Below are 17,644 nucleotides of genomic sequence, written 5' to 3'. Positions count from 1 at the left end.
ATTTTCCTGCTTCAGGTTGAGTTGTTCTCTTATAAAAACCTGCTGCAATTTTGGTAACACACATCTGTAAATTCCTAATAATTTCCTGGGAAGTTTCCAGGAAAGAACCATGTAATTAATCTTTAATTTGGCACTACTTAAAGATAAAAGGGAGACAGTGTTTAATTGGTATACTACCAATGTATTAATTACAATTAATTGCTAGGCTAGTATACTGTTTTAGTCAGTTCACAGCAGGTCAGCTGAACATGCAAAAATGTGCAATTTGTCTACAAGAAAACATACAATTCAACATATATGAAGAATAAAGTTTTTTTCAGAAATTGCCATTTAATTGGTATCAAATTACACAGTTCTTTCCAGAAAACCTTAAAGATATTATTTAAAAATTTGCGGGAAATGTAAAATGAAGGCTTAGCTTAATTAGCTTAAATTTCCAGTTCCCGTCCAATTTTTTCACAATTGAGAATGACTTCCGGATGGGAGCCGAAACGTCTTGATTCTGAAAACAGTGTCCAGATGACGACGACTGAAACCTTTTCTACGATAGAACACTCCTGGACGAATGAGGGACTACACCGTCGTAAAATGAAGGGTTACCCATTTACTTGTCTCTCAGAGTGCACTGGAAAGCGTCACGCAAAAATACCCATGGTGCATCCTAACTCCAAATATATGTTCAAAATAAAAGTATTTCTAAATATTTAAAAATATTTTAGTAATGCACTGTTTTGTAATGTAAGAGGAATGATGCAGGATGCGCACTAACAGCCTTAAGTTTTGAAGATTTCTTATTTCACAAATAGCAAGTAAAAAAAGTCATTTCAAAATGATTAATGAGTTCATTTTTTATTTCTAAGCATCGGCTATATACAGACGCTCCATTACGTTCTGTCAAAATCATGTGCATCCACACAAACACTGAGCAGTTTTGGTATGTTGTTCTGTCACTGTGTTATTTTTATGAAAAAAATATTGGAATATTTATTCATGGAATTTGTTTTAAAATAAATGTATTTTTAAAAAGGGACCAGTGCCACAAAACAGCGCAAAATATTGTACCATTATCTCCCTCATTTCACTAACAGTGGCCTGCAGATGACATTAGTCACATTAGCATGTGAATATGACAACTCAACAAATAAAATATGAACTAGGTGAAAGTTCATTCTAATTTATGGATTCATTTTTAATTTCACAGATATGATCTTTTGGCAGCATTCTGGTCCTGAACCCTGTTAATTATTGATCCTAGTAGACTTGATGTGATCTATGATAAAGTTCTGGTTATAAAAAATTTAATGAAACAAATCTATCCCTTATTTCTATCTTTCAGATGTTTTCTTTGCCTCTTATAAGTACATTTGCAGGTCACAAAAATATCAACAGTGTGCTGCAACCTCTGACCCTGATCTCTCTATTACTGGCTGCTTGTTACTTGAACACATGAAACTTTATGCTACTGCAGGTTCTGCAGAGGAGCTGAATGCAAAAAATGTAAACCATTTAAAACATCTTCACTGCTTCTGATCAACCTGTATGTTCAGTAAAGAGCTCAGAGGAAATGTGAGATGGTTTTAAGTAAAGCAGCAACTGAGAGCGGAGCTCCGGTTTCCTACTGGCCCCTGAAGTACGGGAGCACATATAGCTGCTGTGTGAGTGGTATGCAGTAACGTGAGGGTATGAACACCGGGCATAGAGCAGAAAGACAGAAAGAAAGAAAGACAGGAAACAGCTCATACATATGACAGGACAGAGGGATGCTCACTACATCTCATAATTCACAAACTGTACAAACAACCCTCCATCTCCAGCTATGTCTACATGTGACCCAGTAAGAGACTTTGAAGTTGTGTCACAAATCTCCCAGAACCCTCGGCCGCACCATCATGGAGGCTGGCTGGGGAATTAGATTTGACCAAATCATGTCTGAGTGTACAATAAATAATGTCTTAATATCTACCAGCCAGGCTGGAAACAGAAAAACCCTCTCTGGAAAATACATTTCGACGAACCAACTCCCAATATTCACACAACAGTAGTGGATGGAAACGCACAGAAATTCGCATTTTCTTCTGCCGACTTTTAAAAAAATTCTGTTTAAATTTGAGCCACATTCGGATAGAAACCTGGCTTATGACATGTTCCGTGACGCTGACCAATAAAAGGCACCGAGCACTCTCCCACACACAAGAGGATCATCTCAAAAACAAAGATATTGTGTAATCTGATCCCCAGCATGAAAGTACATTGACCTTGAACCCAAAGCCAATTTTCTTTTGCTTTTTTCATGCAAATTTTACCACTTGAACATTTTTGCAGTCTGTGTTTAGTCGCCACAAACAGCCAGTGTACCGACTGCAGATGTCAGACTGATATTTCCCTCTGTTATTTTTTCTAAAATTGAAACGTTTTCATCTCAGGTGTTGTAAGTCTTCACCTCACCTAGAGCAAATCTTTCCATTCATTTTGTATGCAATCAAACACCAGCACACTGTCTGCACCTCCACAGAGGAAACAAACAGGAAGGAATATGGTAAATCAGTTTGTAAGCAGAGACAGTGTGTGAGTGTTTTCAGTATTTATATATATTCGAGGAATCAACATGTGTAAGAAAGGCTCCAACACGTGTTTTTGGGGCAAGTCTATGTCTCAGCATTGAGCCTCTATCTGACCTTGATGAAAAGCCTAAAAACGCTGGTTTGTGGACACTGCAGATATGACATCACTCACCTGTGACTGAGATGATATCATTAAATGACGAGCTGCCAAAGGCGGCCATCTGTGAGCTGCTGAGGAGTGGACCCCACCAACACACACACACACACACACACACACACACACACTGCAGATACTGACTGCAGCAGCATCCACAGGGATTCACTTCACTACTTTTCTTTTTTTTATTGCTTTGTGAACAACACCCTGTAAAAGCTATGTGTCATGTTTACAATTATCAAAATGAAATCCAAATTTTCCATCACTATCTGTCCCACAGAGGATGAGACTTTTTGTCACCCTTGCGATTAATCTTTCCCCGTAGATGATGTAAGGCCATGAAACTCTCGGCAGAAACATCCAAACAAACGATGAGCAACTGCACTCAAAAAAGTTCCTATTAATTTAAAAATTCAAAAACTACCAAGGAAATAAGTGAACTACAAGTCCCAGAGAGCACTGCGGTCAGAAACATCCACTCACCATGCTGCTATTTTGTTGTTGTACCACCGATGAAGGAGGAACATTAAGGTTGAGCATAAATCCAGAAATTCACTTGGATTGTGGATCAGATTTGGATTAAATCAGTATCTTGGATGTGGTGATTTACTCCTTGTATCAACACAGCTTTTCGTAGCAGCTGCTGAGGCTCATGGGTCCTGTAGTGCCACCAAATAGACTGAAATAATGGAATATGTCAAGACTCATGAAATTATCCAGGAGTCTCCCATGTATCTGTGTTCGGGAACATGTGCTAAGGACTTTTCAAAATTAAAAGCAACACATACTATATTACCACGGTAACCAAATTATTATTATAGATCGCCAGCTCTACAGTTCCCACGATCAGCAGCTGGATATCATAAGGTTGGTCGGTTTTGCTTTCACACTGAAAAACAAACCCCGAGTTCCACTGGAAGCAGACTGAGACCCACACTTTGAAGAGGTCTCTGTCCGGTTGTTTGGTCCAAACCAGAGTCAGAAACGAACCAAACCAAGCAAGCAGATGCACCAGAGTCTGTCTGAACCCACCAAACAAGTCTGGTGTGAAAGCACATGTGGGCAGCCCTGTCCGCTTCTTTTTGTATACTTTTGGTCTGCTTTTCATGGTTTGGTTGAGGCCACTTAGTTCCAATGAAGGGAAAACTTAATGCGACAGCATAAAATGATATTTTAGTGTGCTTCCAACTTTGTGGCAACAGTTTGCGATTATCCCTTCTGTTTCAACATGACAAGGCCCCCGTGCACAAAGCCAGCTCCATAAAGAATCGGTTTTACCCACTTTGTGCAGGCCAGTCAAGTTCTTCCACACCAGAGCCCTGACCTCATCCCCATCCAACACCTCTGGGATGAACTGGAACACCGACTGAGAGCCAGACCTGATCACCAACAACAGTGTTGGACCTCACTGATGCTCTTGTGTCTGAATGGGAGCAAATTCCTGCAGCCAGTTCCAACATCTGGTGGAAAGACTGAAACCAGAAGAGTGGAGGCTGTTACCGCAGCTGATTAATGTCCATGGTTTTGGAATGAGAGGTTGAACTGTCACATGTGAGTAAATAGAGGTTTTATGTCACAGTTTTAAAGAAGTTATGGTTGACTAATGTTAGAGTATGCTGTTGTAGTCGTAGCTCCAGATGATGCTGGTATTTGTCTTCGCTGGGAGCTGGAGAGGCTGGACGTCGGCTCAGAAGAGGACCAGTGGGAGATTTTATCCTGCAGCTTCATATCAGCTCCATATGCTGCCGCTCTGCTCACACAGCTTAACCACAACCACCACAACATGTTGGGACTGTTTTAACCCAAAACAACATCTGGCCTTTAAAGCCTTTTCTGGCTCATAAGCTACTTTAGTTTTTACAGCCGGCAGTTAGGCTACCGATGGGATACGGAAGCTCTGATAGCACGTGACTAAACGGGGTCCACTTCAGTTTACCGCAGTTAACACTCTCTGAGCAGATGGATCGAGGTGGAGAAAACTCTCATCTGGGCGTCAGTTTCAAGGATTCTCCACAAGCTTTGCAGATGTTTGATGAATTTCCAGGACTTTAAGGTGAGACCACCAAAAGCAAACATCTTACTATCAATGATTTTCATGAAATGGTAAATGGACTTCATTTGTATATCGCTTTTCTACATTAAAGGACAAAGCACTTTACAATTTGCCTCTCATTCATCCATTCACACACACACACACACACACACACACCGATCCCGGTGCAGCTGCCATGCTGGTCCGTCCATCAAGGACACTTCGACGTGTGGACAGGAGGAGCTGGGGATCAAGCTGCCAACCCTGCTCTACCTCCTGAGCCACAGTCGCCCCATTATCGACTCATCTGCTGATTAGATTATCCCTTTGGTCTATAAAATATAGACCCAAGTTGACATACTCGCTTGCTTTGTTTGAACAACAGTCCAATCTCAAATATATTTATTTTACCACCATAGAAAACAAAGAAAAACAGCAAATGCTCACATTTGAGAAACTGGAACCAGTACAATTAGGTTATTTTTGCTTGAAAAATTACAATTATAAATATCCAAATTGTTACAGATTAATTTTCTGTCAACAGACTAATCAATTAGTCGACTAATTAATTGACTAATTGTTTCAATTCTACATACAACTGTTCCCAAAACATTCAAATCATCAGTCGAACCTCACGCTATAAGCCTTTTCGTCGCTGCTTCATTGTACACAGAGCAACACAGGATAACAGCACGGCAGGATATATAAACTTCTACAGACCCAGTCTTGTCTCAAAAAATAATTAACTACAAATGTAACTGTAATGGAAATAGAGAGGGGTGATGGGACAGGAGGGCAGAGCAGTGCAACGCTTTTCTTTTTCTTCTGTATTTCCCTTATTGTATGTGAGGTGTATGGATAAAAATATCTATAGATAGCAAAAAAACAGGGACCACAAGCAAATAACAAAATTTAAAAGTAAATTCAAAATACTGAAAGCATCCATGCAAAATAGCAAGTCAGTTTTTCAGAGTCGACTCGGAAAAATTCTGTTCTGCGTACAGCCCTACATTTACATCATGAAAAGGATGTTTCTTGCATTAGACAATAAGTCTCCAATGTTGAATTTTCCTAGCAGCACCTGAACGCACCATTAAGGAATTATTTTTAAATGATGCTTGCAACTGTATTTAAAATGTTTCCTCTAACCTGCCTCCCTTTCTCCTCCCCTCATCTCTTCTTCCACCTCCTCTTTCCTCTTCATCCTTTTCTCTTACATCCTCTTCTTCCTCTCCTTATTCCTTCTATCACAGTCTCATCTGTCCTTCTTTTAGCTTCCTCATTTCCTCTCTTCCTCTCTCACCAACTGTGCTCTTCTTCCTTCTCTCCCCTTTTCCTCCACTTTTCCCTTGCTCCTGCGTATTTTCCTCCTCTCTTTCCTTTTTGTCCTTGTCTCCTTTTTCCTCCTCTCCTTTGCTTTTTTACACTTCCTTTCCCATCATTTACTCCCTTCCTTCCTCACCCTTCTGTCATGTCTCTCTTGAATTTCCTTCTCTCCGACTCCCCCCTTTCTTGTCTGCCTCCTCTTCTTTTTCCCCCTCTTCTCATTCCTTATCTCTCCTCTTTCTCCCATCTTTGATGCACTCCTCCTCTCCTTTCTTCTAACATACACTTCTTTTCTCTCCTCTCTCACACCTCCTTTCCCTGAACTTCCTGTCCTCCCTTTCCTTTCACTTTCTATCTCACCTTCTTGTCTCCTCCCATCTTCGATCTTGTCTCTCCTTTCCTTTCCTTCCTCTTCCTCCTCCTCTGTCCGACCTAGTTACCAGGTGTTGACATATTGACACGGCCCCTGCCGAAGTGACGGCGCTCACCGGCCCTTTAAGGACGAAATCATCCCTGGCAGCAGGTTGCTATGGTAACCATGGACCAACACATACACACACATGCGCAATAACAGGTAGAGAGAGGAGGACGCCGCTGTGTCTTATCTCCATAGTGTTTGCGTTGTTTCTGTGTGTGTTGGATATGATAAGATAATGATCCTCCACTTAGAAACAATGTTTGCATCCCTTCCAACTGTCAACGCTTCCCCTCGTCAATGTGGACAGCGGGGGGAAACCACCTGGAGCTTTTTTGTCTTTTATGTGAAGTGAAAACAAAATGTAATTTTTATGCTTTTCTGAACATGGTAATCGTCTATTGGACAATATGAGAACATGACTGAAGGTCACGGTTTACCTGAACTGACTCCTATTAGGGCTGCAGTTCACGATTACTAGAAAAATCAATGAATCAATTAATTTTTCTGCCTGGCTGATGAATCATTTCATCTGCACAATGTTAAAATTAATGACAAAATGACCATCATTAGTTACAGGAAACCTCCATGGAAGTCTATTTCTGCCACTTTCCTCAACTTAATCATGTCATACTTCTCATAATTACAATACAAAAAATAATAGACCTCAGCGATGTCTTCAGACTTTCTTTTAATTGGTTGTTTAGTTTATTTAAATTTTACAGTATTCAAGCACAATGTGATGGTGAAGGAGGTTCTCTGTGGATTTATTACCTATTTTGATTTAAAAGAAAGAAAACACAATTATCACAATTGTTTTAAATCACAATTTAAAACAATTGTGATAAATATTCTTCCTCCCAACACTGAGCAGAACAACTGTGGTTATCATTTTAGCCATAATCATAATCAGTCCTACAAATAATTTTCTGTTGATTGATTAATCAATTAATCGCTTACTACATGTCAACAGAATGCAAATAAATTGGGAACAGAAATATGGGAGGAGCAGCTTTCTACAACATCTCACGTGGCGAACTCAACCCTCCATGCAGATTTTTCACATTAAAAGTCTCCCAGCTTCCTTTTTGTTTGTAGGCGTTGTGTTTTATTCATGGTAGGTTAGCAGTGGATTGAGAAAAACAGCAAAGTGGAAAGACTGGAATTAACTGGTGAGTGGAAACAGAATTGTTGTCAAAAAGAGACACATTATGTTGAATTTATCAACAGATAATCATGAAAGTAGTTTTGAGTTTGCATTAACCAGGAAACAGGGAAATTAGGAATGAAAGCCCCTCTCTCTTATAAACCTGTCCCAAACAAAGCCCTGCTTCTTTCAGCTACTGAGATAAATAAAGGCCCTGGACAGTATTTGAGAATGAAGATAAGATAAAACAAGACAAGACAAGATATCTGTTCTTTTGCCGAGACTGAATCCTGCAGTGATTTCCATCTTGTTTCCATGAGCACCAGTAGCAGCCAGCTGGACGTGACAGCCTCCCTCCCCCCTCCATCCATCTTTTTTCATCATCTCTCTCTCTCCTCATCGCCATCTGCCCTCTATGTTTCTCCTCTACCTGCTCTTCCTCTTCTCTCATTTGCCATCCATTCCTCTACTGCACATCTTCGTCTCTGTTTTTTTCCTTTTAATCTGACATTTTATCTGTTTTGGGCTAAATGTCCACGCACTTTCCCCCCATTTCCAACACCACTTCTGTCTGTTTCTCACTTTTCACCCCTCCTCTGTCTCTCCATCCCTCTAGAAATGCAATGTATAGGGATGAAACTGAGCAGGCCGGGTATACTGGTGGGAATAACCTCTTCAATTCAATAATTCAACACATCTGCCCGAGCTGACTCACTGTCCACAGGTCGAACAAGATTACAGCTTAAGACACAAAGACACAACAATATTGATATTTGCCTCAAAGTGTCCAGTAACACTCAGGGTCTATTCTAACCTTTTAGCCCGAGACCCTTTAAAGTGAAGCAGTTTCAACTCAAACTGTTGCCACGGGTTGCACATGTCTACGAGTCGCAGCAGATCAACCACAGAATGATTTTTCCTCCTCAGATTGTTTCATTTTAGACTTTTTTAGTTAAACTCTCCAGTATTTCACGATTAAATGCAAATATTAGAGAAAACTCTGAAAACGTCTAAATTGGGTAGCAGAAATGTTTTTTTTTTCTTCTCTCCCATTTTATTTCTCATCTTCCAACCCCTCATTTATCTCGGGATCCCTTGGGAGGATCTCGACCCCCAGATGGGAAACACTGCTCTGTATCCCACCTGCAACTTGCATCCTAATTGATGAGCGGGGCTGATGAAGGACAGATTAAATTAACTATTTGTACTTTCAATGCTTGCAAAAATGAAGACAATTTGAAGTGAGTCTAGATAAACAGTAAGGATAAAGTCTGCTATCACTTCTATATGTAATTGCATATCATGATATCAGTATACTGTCTATTGCGATTTAGTACATTTTCTGAAAATCTAGTTGAGAAACTGTTTATAGATATGCAATACCTAAAATCAAAAAAATCAAGCTATTTAATCACATTGATGTAAAAACCAAGTCAATACAAAACTGCCGTAAAGCAGTCCAGCTCACTGATTTCCCGTCCAGAGATATTAAAAATGTACAACACGGAAAAATCTACAATGGTGGGCGAATCTATATCATCTCATGGTATAAATCATCACATCACCGAACTCTAGGGCTGAGTTTCAGTTTTTTTTATTTTGGATACTTTTAAGAACTGCTTGTTTTTGTGGGTCACAGGTGTAAGGAGACGACACTGTCTACTAGAAATGACTTTTATAAACAACTGTTTGCAACAGAAAACAGAAGGAAACGTAGAGCAGACCGGATTACGTTTTCTATGAACATAATGAGGAAATGTTGTTAATTAACGGATCTGGCAAATCGCAAAAATGTTGATACTGAATCAGTAAAATTTTCACTGGCAAAGTATTTCATTTGTTTTCTGCCACAATATCAGATCTCGCAATACAATATCAGCTTGTAACAACTTCTGCATTATTAAAACTTTGTATGGTTATGTGTAGGCACTCACAGCACTTGGTTCAGGAGAGATCATGAATCTGGTTTAAAACAGAAAACATCTGCAGTGACTTCTAGCACGAGACACAACGTGTTTAACATTTAACCCAAACTATGTTCTTTCTCTGCCCCTAACCAAAGTGCTTTTGTTGCCTAAAGCTAACCACAGACAGGGCTCTGGATGTGAACCCCGCTCTCTGCTGTCACAGTCCTGCACTCTGTCCTGCAGTCCTGCAGTCCACCTCCCTGCGGCTCCGGTGTGGTAGATAAATGTAGGGCGTCATTCACAAAAACATGTTGCCTGTGAACATAATCCCGGCAGCGATTATGTTTGTCAGCACAACATAATTGGAAAAACAATTAGTGCTTCATCTAGTACTATACAATAGTACAGTACTAGATAAAGTAAAAACATCATTTCTAGGAGACGAGTCGGAGGAGCTCAGTGGAGGAGCAAGTCGGGGACGGCGGGGTGTGGCTCCACAAACCTCTAATTGTCCCAACAGTTGCTGAAAGAAACCAATAATTCTACACATTGCTCCAGGTGTAACAGCTATTGCACCACACACACACACACACACACACACACACACACAGAGTCAATTACAGAGCGACTGTGACCCAGAGCCCTAGAATCATCGCAGCGTTGACTGATTGTTTCCACGGCTACTGTTGTCATTGTGACAGCGAGTCACCTCGACAGGAAGCTGGCCTACATCCCACTGTGGACACACACACACACACACACACACACACACACACACACAGTCAACCTTAAATGATTGCGTTTCCCAAAACAAACTACACAGAATCCATGAAAAACTGGAGTTACCTATAAAGGTTACCAGAGAGATAAAACCCGAACACTGGAGCCACAACATGAAACACACCGAAACAAAAACACACAACCAAACCGGGCTGCCCATCAAGGCTTCCTGCTTCATTCACCCAATCCAGGAAGTGACCTCTATTGATGTTCCAGTCCAGCGATCGGGAAGACAGCCACCTCTGATTATTTGTCAATAATGGAAAAGTACAAATCAATGCAAAACGTGCAAACTGCCTCACAACAATACCAACACAGATCACTGAGACCTCCTGCTGTTTCTGTGACTGAGGGTCACAAATCACAAAGTAAGAGTCGAACAGTAGTCTGTTCAGATCGAAATCCAACTAAATGCCTCAGAAAGGCCATATTGTTCTTAGAGTCGCATCATTTCCTGTGGGCGTGGCCCTCAGTAAATTGGTTTGATATCAAGGTCGTCTATCAGCATAAAGTCTGAATGATGCTGTTACTTAATGAGCTGAAATACCACCAACTTTAACCTGACATCACACAATCTCAGACCTGCTGAGTTTGGTAACATTTTGGGGCCGTAACGGTTCTGTAACGCTGTTAGCTAGGAAGTTAACATAACAGTTAACATAACAGACGGATATAAAGAAATGGGCCCAGACGGTTCTTCATACAGTACAAATCTATCAAAATACATAAAAGTACTCAACAACATGGTCATGATTCTAAATGTTTAGGCAAGTATGCAACATAAATAAGACTTTCTTGTCTCTGCCTACAGTACAAGATCATCTGGATCAATCTTTTGAGTTGAGGGCAAAATAATGCATTTCTTTCATTCTGCATGCCGCTGCTACATGAGCACAGAAGAGCTGTGCTGCAAATGATCCTACTTCAATGCCAAAGCTGTGTGATTAATGGCGTAATCTTGTAAATGTAAAGTCTCTTTGTTGTTGTTCTTCAATATAGAGAGTCTACTGTTTGAAAACAGCAGATGGACAATTAATTCAGGCTTTACTTCACAACAAGTCTTATATTTGGTTTCTTCATTTCCTCGCGCCCTTCAGTCTGTATGATACAATCTGTCACCTCCATCACTTGAACCAAGTGTGAGTTAATGACGTGATTCTTAAGTCAATCTAAATACTTCATGCATATCATACCAATGTGACAACAAAAAGTAGACTGAAAAAAAAAGTCCAATGTTTAGACTCTTGTGATTGACACTGCCAGCAGCCAATGAGTAAAGCTTCCCAATTTTCCCAACACTCGATTGCAGAGGTTCAGGCTACAAGGTGGTGCAGCCGGCAACTACAGAACCGGAGGCTGACCACAAACACCACCAGCTAGCATCTCCCCACAAGTCCAACGACTTCCATCATTTATTCAGCTTCATCAGCAACAGTTTAATTTCTGAGCATGAAAACCACAAACAACAGCTTTTACAACCCAAAGACTTAAAGTAGGAAACAGTGCATCCACACCAACACAGACAGACAGGTTTCCACCCTACCTCGGCTGTTGGTTGCCAGGTCGGCCACCTTCTGAAAAGCATCCAGGAAGGCTGCTACCGCGACAACCGTCGTCCTGGGAGACACAATAGAGGAAGGTTTGGATAAGGAGGAGGTATCCTATAAAATAGTATTTTAAAATCAGTTTCTATGTTATAGAAAATGTGTTAAGATTCTAGTTTTGGGTCCACACATTTAACTCCTGCTAATCCTCACATCTATTGCACATCTATTCTCATTTTTATCTGTTCAACCAAATGTATCTTGTCATAACAGCCTATTTTAATATCTCATTGAGCACACTTGACCACATTAATTTCATTTCTGAAGTTTACCTCGATCTTGATATGTATATATGCAGGTTTCAAGTCTCTGCAAATTGATTTTTCACGTCATACAGCCTAAAAGGTAGGAAACCTTTTAAAAGTCTATAAAGGGGCCCTATGTTATGGCAGACGATGGGCAGTAGTGGAAAGTACATGCAATTTGTAGATTGCAGGATAAAAACATGCAAAAGCAATGGTATTTTCCTTTAATCCCAGAGGTGCCTAAAATGCCATGATGTGGCGTGGTGAGGAAGAGGAGGAAGGATGCAGTCAGTGTTTGTAATCCGCTTTGACCTCTGGTGACCTCTGTCCCATCTCTGGAGGCTGCTGCTGATCCATCTCACTGATAATGACTTTATGGTGGCATCATTAATCTCTGCCAGCCTCATAAGGTTAATTGAGTTGTGCATGTGTGTGTGTTTTGTGTGTGTGTGTGTGTGAAGGTGGATGTTTATGGGTGGTTAATGGCTGGAAGGAGAGTGTATATGTGTGAGCAAGTGTGGAGGTATTGTCACGATGAATAAATGTTTAAATGTATGTTTGCAGTTTGTATGTGCACGTTTCTCTACGTGTTTGTGTGTGTACATGACCTTCAGCGGTGTGTGTGTGTGTGTGTGTGTGTGTGGAGAGCCAGTGAATCAGAGTGTCGGGAACGAGGCGACAGAACAGAAGAGGTGAGCCTGACATTTAAACACTTAATGAAACAGACTGATTGGATTTTCATGATCTCAGGTTATACAAACTCATGTGTGTTGGAGTTTAACGTCAAAGAGAGAAATGAAAGAGTGTCAGTTTTAACATTCTGCAGAAAAACATGAACGAAGCATCTGAAACATTACCTGCAGGTTTCTAAAGAGTTGTTTCGAACCCTAGAATTAATTGTTGCTTTAACGAATTCATTATTAAAATATATTAGGTTGCTATGATTTGTGTGGTGGTCAGCTCTATGATTGTACATGAGGTTACACAGCTGCACATCAAGAAACGCATTTACAAATTTGACAACACAAACGCGGCATAGCTGTGCTGCAAATACAGAAAACCCAAGCAAATACAGGGACAATGATAACTGCAAAAAATACCAAAAATAAGCTAACAATGTTCATTTTTATTTTAACATTGGGATTGTGTGATTTCAAGATTATTGGAGCCACTGCCTATACAGCTAGCATTAGCCTTTTACTTACACAGTATTTGCATTACCCACAGAAACCTGTGTGTGTGTGTGTGTGTGTGTGTGTGTGTGTGTGTGTGTGTGTGTTACCTGAGCTGTGATTGTAGTTTGCTGGCCTTGCTGATGAAGTCGTCCCAGACAGGGTAACTGCCCTGAAAAGAAAAAAAGAGAAAAAATATCAGAATGATGGAATTAACATCAAAACAGCCTTCGTTAACAGTTACAACATGAATCACACACAGAGCTGTACAGCGGTGAATGTACAAATATGGAGTAAGAATCTTAATATTATTATAAAATGCTATCATTTCAAAATTTTACAGATTTGCAGATTGATCATGATCAAATATCCTTTAATAAGGTCAGTATCGGTGCTGATAGAAATCCAGTGTATCAGGTCACTGTGTCAAAAGGAGTTATGGGGCTTAAGGTCTTAAACTTTTGAAAAACAAACAACACTGGTATTAGACTACGGATAATCTCCATCATGCTCTTATTTGTTTGCAGTAATTCTTCACTAAACAGTTACTCAAACAGGCACACAGTTTGGGTTAATATTAATTAACATTAAATATCTTCATAATCCACTACAAAACGGCCAAACAAATTCCTCCTCATTCAAAGTTCACCCACAGATCCTCGAGCTCGATCAAAACACATAAATCCTGAGCATCAGATGCAGCAGACAACAAGGAGACAGATCAATACCGCCGATCCATACACCCCACCCACCCCAGCCCATCTAGAGGAAGCCAAAAAGCACCCCATGCATGCAAATACAGTTTGGGTCCACGGACTGGGTTTAATATGAGACCGATACAAAGACCGAGGAGCCAAAAGCTGCAGTGCAGTACTGCTGGATGTGTGCTCAGAAATTAGGCTGCATGGAGGGGAAACACTGAGCCACTGCAGCCAAACACACAAAGACAGAAGAAACTGAGGTACGCTTCTAATGTCAGCAGGAGTCCCCTGATGTTTCAGGGGTGGGTGGGGCTTTTCTACTGCAGCGAAACATCTGAGGCATCTTCACTCACTGGATTCTGTAGTGTAGACTCAGAAATGTGTCAACAATTTAAATAAAATACTTTACACACAAATTGAAAAAAATACTACAAGAATCCTCGAATTAAAACACACTTTAAAAATCTACTTATGTCTTGTGTAAGAAAACAAGAAAAATTCCCTACAGATTGTATATAGTATTAAGTATACAAGGGAAGTACAGGATTAATATAACAGAGCAATACAACAGCACCAGATTATCGTTTATGGCATTTCATTTTTATGTGTACTGTAAAGCACTTTGTAATCGTGGTACTGAAATGTGCTACAAAAATAAATAACTATTATTTACTTACATTATAAGCGTTACGATATTAGTACCCTATAGCACTAAAAGTATGTGGACATCCCTGTACCTTTGTGTACTTTTGTCCCGGGGCTGTTGTTCCAGTATTGCACCTTACTTGAAGCGTTTTGGCAATTCTCACAGCCCAATATGCAATGGCTTGTCATTACACAAGAGACAAGAGGCGTTTCAGCCGTGCCCTTCATCCTTCTCAAGCGTGTCTGACAGAACAGTTTCTAACAGTCCGAGTCACATCTGAAGTCTCTGAGACGTTGTATTGACATTATATTGTAGAGATGTGTGTGTTAAAGGACAGGCTCGAACTTTGTCAAGTGTATTTAATCCAATTTTCACATGCTATATGTACGTTGTGGGAGTTATTGGTCGTTGTAATCTTTCCTTCTGTCCATACTGGGCTGTGAAGACAACACTGTAGGAGATGAAGAACTAAACCAACATTTAGCCGAAGATAGTGCATTTATGCACACACTTTATATCCTGCACTTGCTTATTGCATTCTGGTTAGACCTAAACTGCATTTCGTTGCCTTGTACTTGTACATGTGTAATGACAAAGTTGAATCTAAAATTATATATATATATATAAAAAAAATATGAGGCTTTAGCAAAACTGAATGTGTACTTTCCAAATATAAATTACTTAATACAAAATTCACTATTTGTGTTTTCCCAGACAGTGGTGCGTCGAGGGAACAAAAACCTACATGCGACTACTAGGACAAAGATACAAACTTGATTGGGCGACTCAGACTGCATTTATCAGCTTTAGCTAAATTCAAAAATGCATTATTGCACAGAGCGAGGACTATGGATTTTGTCCCCCATTTCTTACAGTGTAGTCACACTATGAGCGGATTTCTTCACGGCCAGTATGGAAAGGAGGGACGATTACAGCGACCACTAACTCGCTTAACATACACATGGCACATGAGTATTGTATTAAGATGGACTTGAAAAACATTTCCCCCCTGTGCTCCTGCAGAAAGCTGTCAGGCCTTCACCTCTGTGGGCGTCGCCTTTTGTCAGCGTCATTCCTCTCTAACAGCCCAGCTGAGCTGGGTGTGTTCAGCCTTGTTCTGTTTGTGAGATTGATGCCCAGCGTCATCGCCTGGCTACCGTTGCTACGGCAACGCTGCTGCTGCAGCTGCAGAGGGGCTTCAGACATAGAGGGATTTGTGGGGAGGGGAGAGTCACACGTGCATGAATCCTCACCCAAACACACACACACAATTTTTTTCCTGTGCCACACATTTGGTTTCTTTGTTTCTCTCTTTCACATTCAACACGCATATACATTATTATATTATGTATTTCTCTTTCTTTCATACACACACACACAAACACAATCTTTTCTTTTTTCTCATGCATTCATCTTCCTGCTCTTTATTACTCATTCATCATTTCCTCGCTATTACATTGTATATATCCTCATCTCTCTCTCTCTCCCTCTCTCAGGCCGCTGCATCAATCAGTCACTGAGGACATAAATTGTCACCGTGGCAACAACCGAAGGCAGCAGCCTGCTGGTCCTTCAGGAATCCTCTGCTCTGTTTGTTTTGCTCTGTGAGCGACTGCACAGGCATTAAAAAAAATAAACCCGTGTTTGCTTCTTCTTTATCACTGATCGTGTGAGATAATAACACAAATCTGGTTCCTCAGACTTCAGCATGACTGTGTTTTTCTGTGGTGTTAAAGTCAATAAAAAAGCCTGAGGAAAGGTCCCCAGGTGGACTCAAACTGGGGATGTTGCGATTACACGGGCAGCGTCCTAAACCCGTAGGCCACCACAACACCCTATTGGTGTACATCTTTGGGGATTTGTCATTGGAAGAATGTCAGGCAGGCACCGTAGATGAAGGGAAACTGTAGCGTCTGCTCAGCATTGCTTTGTTTTGCCCTTTGACTGGATAGAATAAATCAAGATTTCTATTTGTGTGATGTCATCACTGTGGGCGTGGTTAAAACTCAATGACACACCATTTGGCATGTGTTCAGATAACCTACACTCCAGTTTTTCCCAGGTTTCTACCGTATTTCAAGGCCATCTCCCGGTGCCCTCCCATTGTGTTGTATCTCTCAGAAAACTCCCGTAATTTGCATGGCCCTCAAACTTTATTACAAATACACGGATCCAAATTTTGGAAATTTATCTGATGTCATCCAAGTTGCCAGATCGGCTTGAGAGTGGTATCGCTCTTCTCATCTAACTCTTAGCAAGAAAGCAAATAATTGTTTCCCAAAATGTTGAAATATTCCTTTTAAAAAATATATATGGGCTTAAAGTAAATATTAATTAGGCAGCTATAACCTTCATTCCTAAATATAACCTTCATTAAGAAATGTATTTCATTTTAACATTGAATTAAAAGACAATGTGAAAGAGTAAAAAGAGAAGAATTATCACCAAACTCTGCAGCTCTAAGTAGCCTTTAGCATCTTTTAGCTCGTAGCTTTGGTTCTCCAGCTACACAGATTGTACAGTATGGTTGAGTCTCCTAGCTCTCACCAACCCCCCATTTCCACCACAGGCAGCCATTTCCACCACTAAACAAGCTCTGATAAACCCCTGTACACTACCTGCTCAGCACCAAACAGCAGACAGACACAGTTAGAGACCAGCTGCAGGACGTAAAGAGCCAGATATTGTTCTCAGGAGTTGGTTGAAACCAAACCAGAGGACAGTGAATGATGGACTTGGATCCATCAGGGCGCACACACACACACACACACACACAGGATAATAATGTTGCTCTGTTGCTTGATAAGTAAGTAGGGAATAGTTTGCTAAAAGAGTTTAATTTCATGATATTTCATTTTTAGTATCCCCATCAGCTTAATGAAAACAGAGGCTATTCTTCCTGTGGTCCAATCACACACTACAGATTAACTGGAAAACTTTGATAGATGATG

At 40.5% G+C, this 17,644-nt stretch overlaps 1 protein-coding gene across 4 annotated transcripts in view; it reads right to left on the bottom strand.

Moving 5' to 3' along the window:
* LOC122863932 (protein MTSS 1-like) overlaps window positions 1-17,644 on the bottom strand; it is a 69,253-nt gene that overhangs the window by 46,038 nt on the left and 5,571 nt on the right. For all 4 annotated transcript variants that reach the window (XM_044170815.1, XM_044170813.1, XM_044170814.1 and 1 more), the window contains exons 2-3: window positions 13,457-13,518; window positions 11,869-11,942 (exon numbers count right to left, since the gene is read on the bottom strand). In XM_044170815.1, the coding sequence (XP_044026750.1) occupies window positions 11,869-11,942; window positions 13,457-13,518 (136 nt within the window). The remainder of the gene's footprint in view (window positions 1-11,868; window positions 11,943-13,456; window positions 13,519-17,644) is intronic.

This window comes from Siniperca chuatsi, linkage group LG17 (genome assembly GCF_020085105.1).
Source record: "Siniperca chuatsi isolate FFG_IHB_CAS linkage group LG17, ASM2008510v1, whole genome shotgun sequence".
In the NCBI taxonomy this organism is placed as follows: domain Eukaryota; kingdom Metazoa; phylum Chordata; class Actinopteri; order Centrarchiformes; family Sinipercidae; genus Siniperca; species Siniperca chuatsi.
Note: the sequence above shows the minus strand (reverse complement) of the source record. Positions and strands in the feature narration are given on the sequence as shown.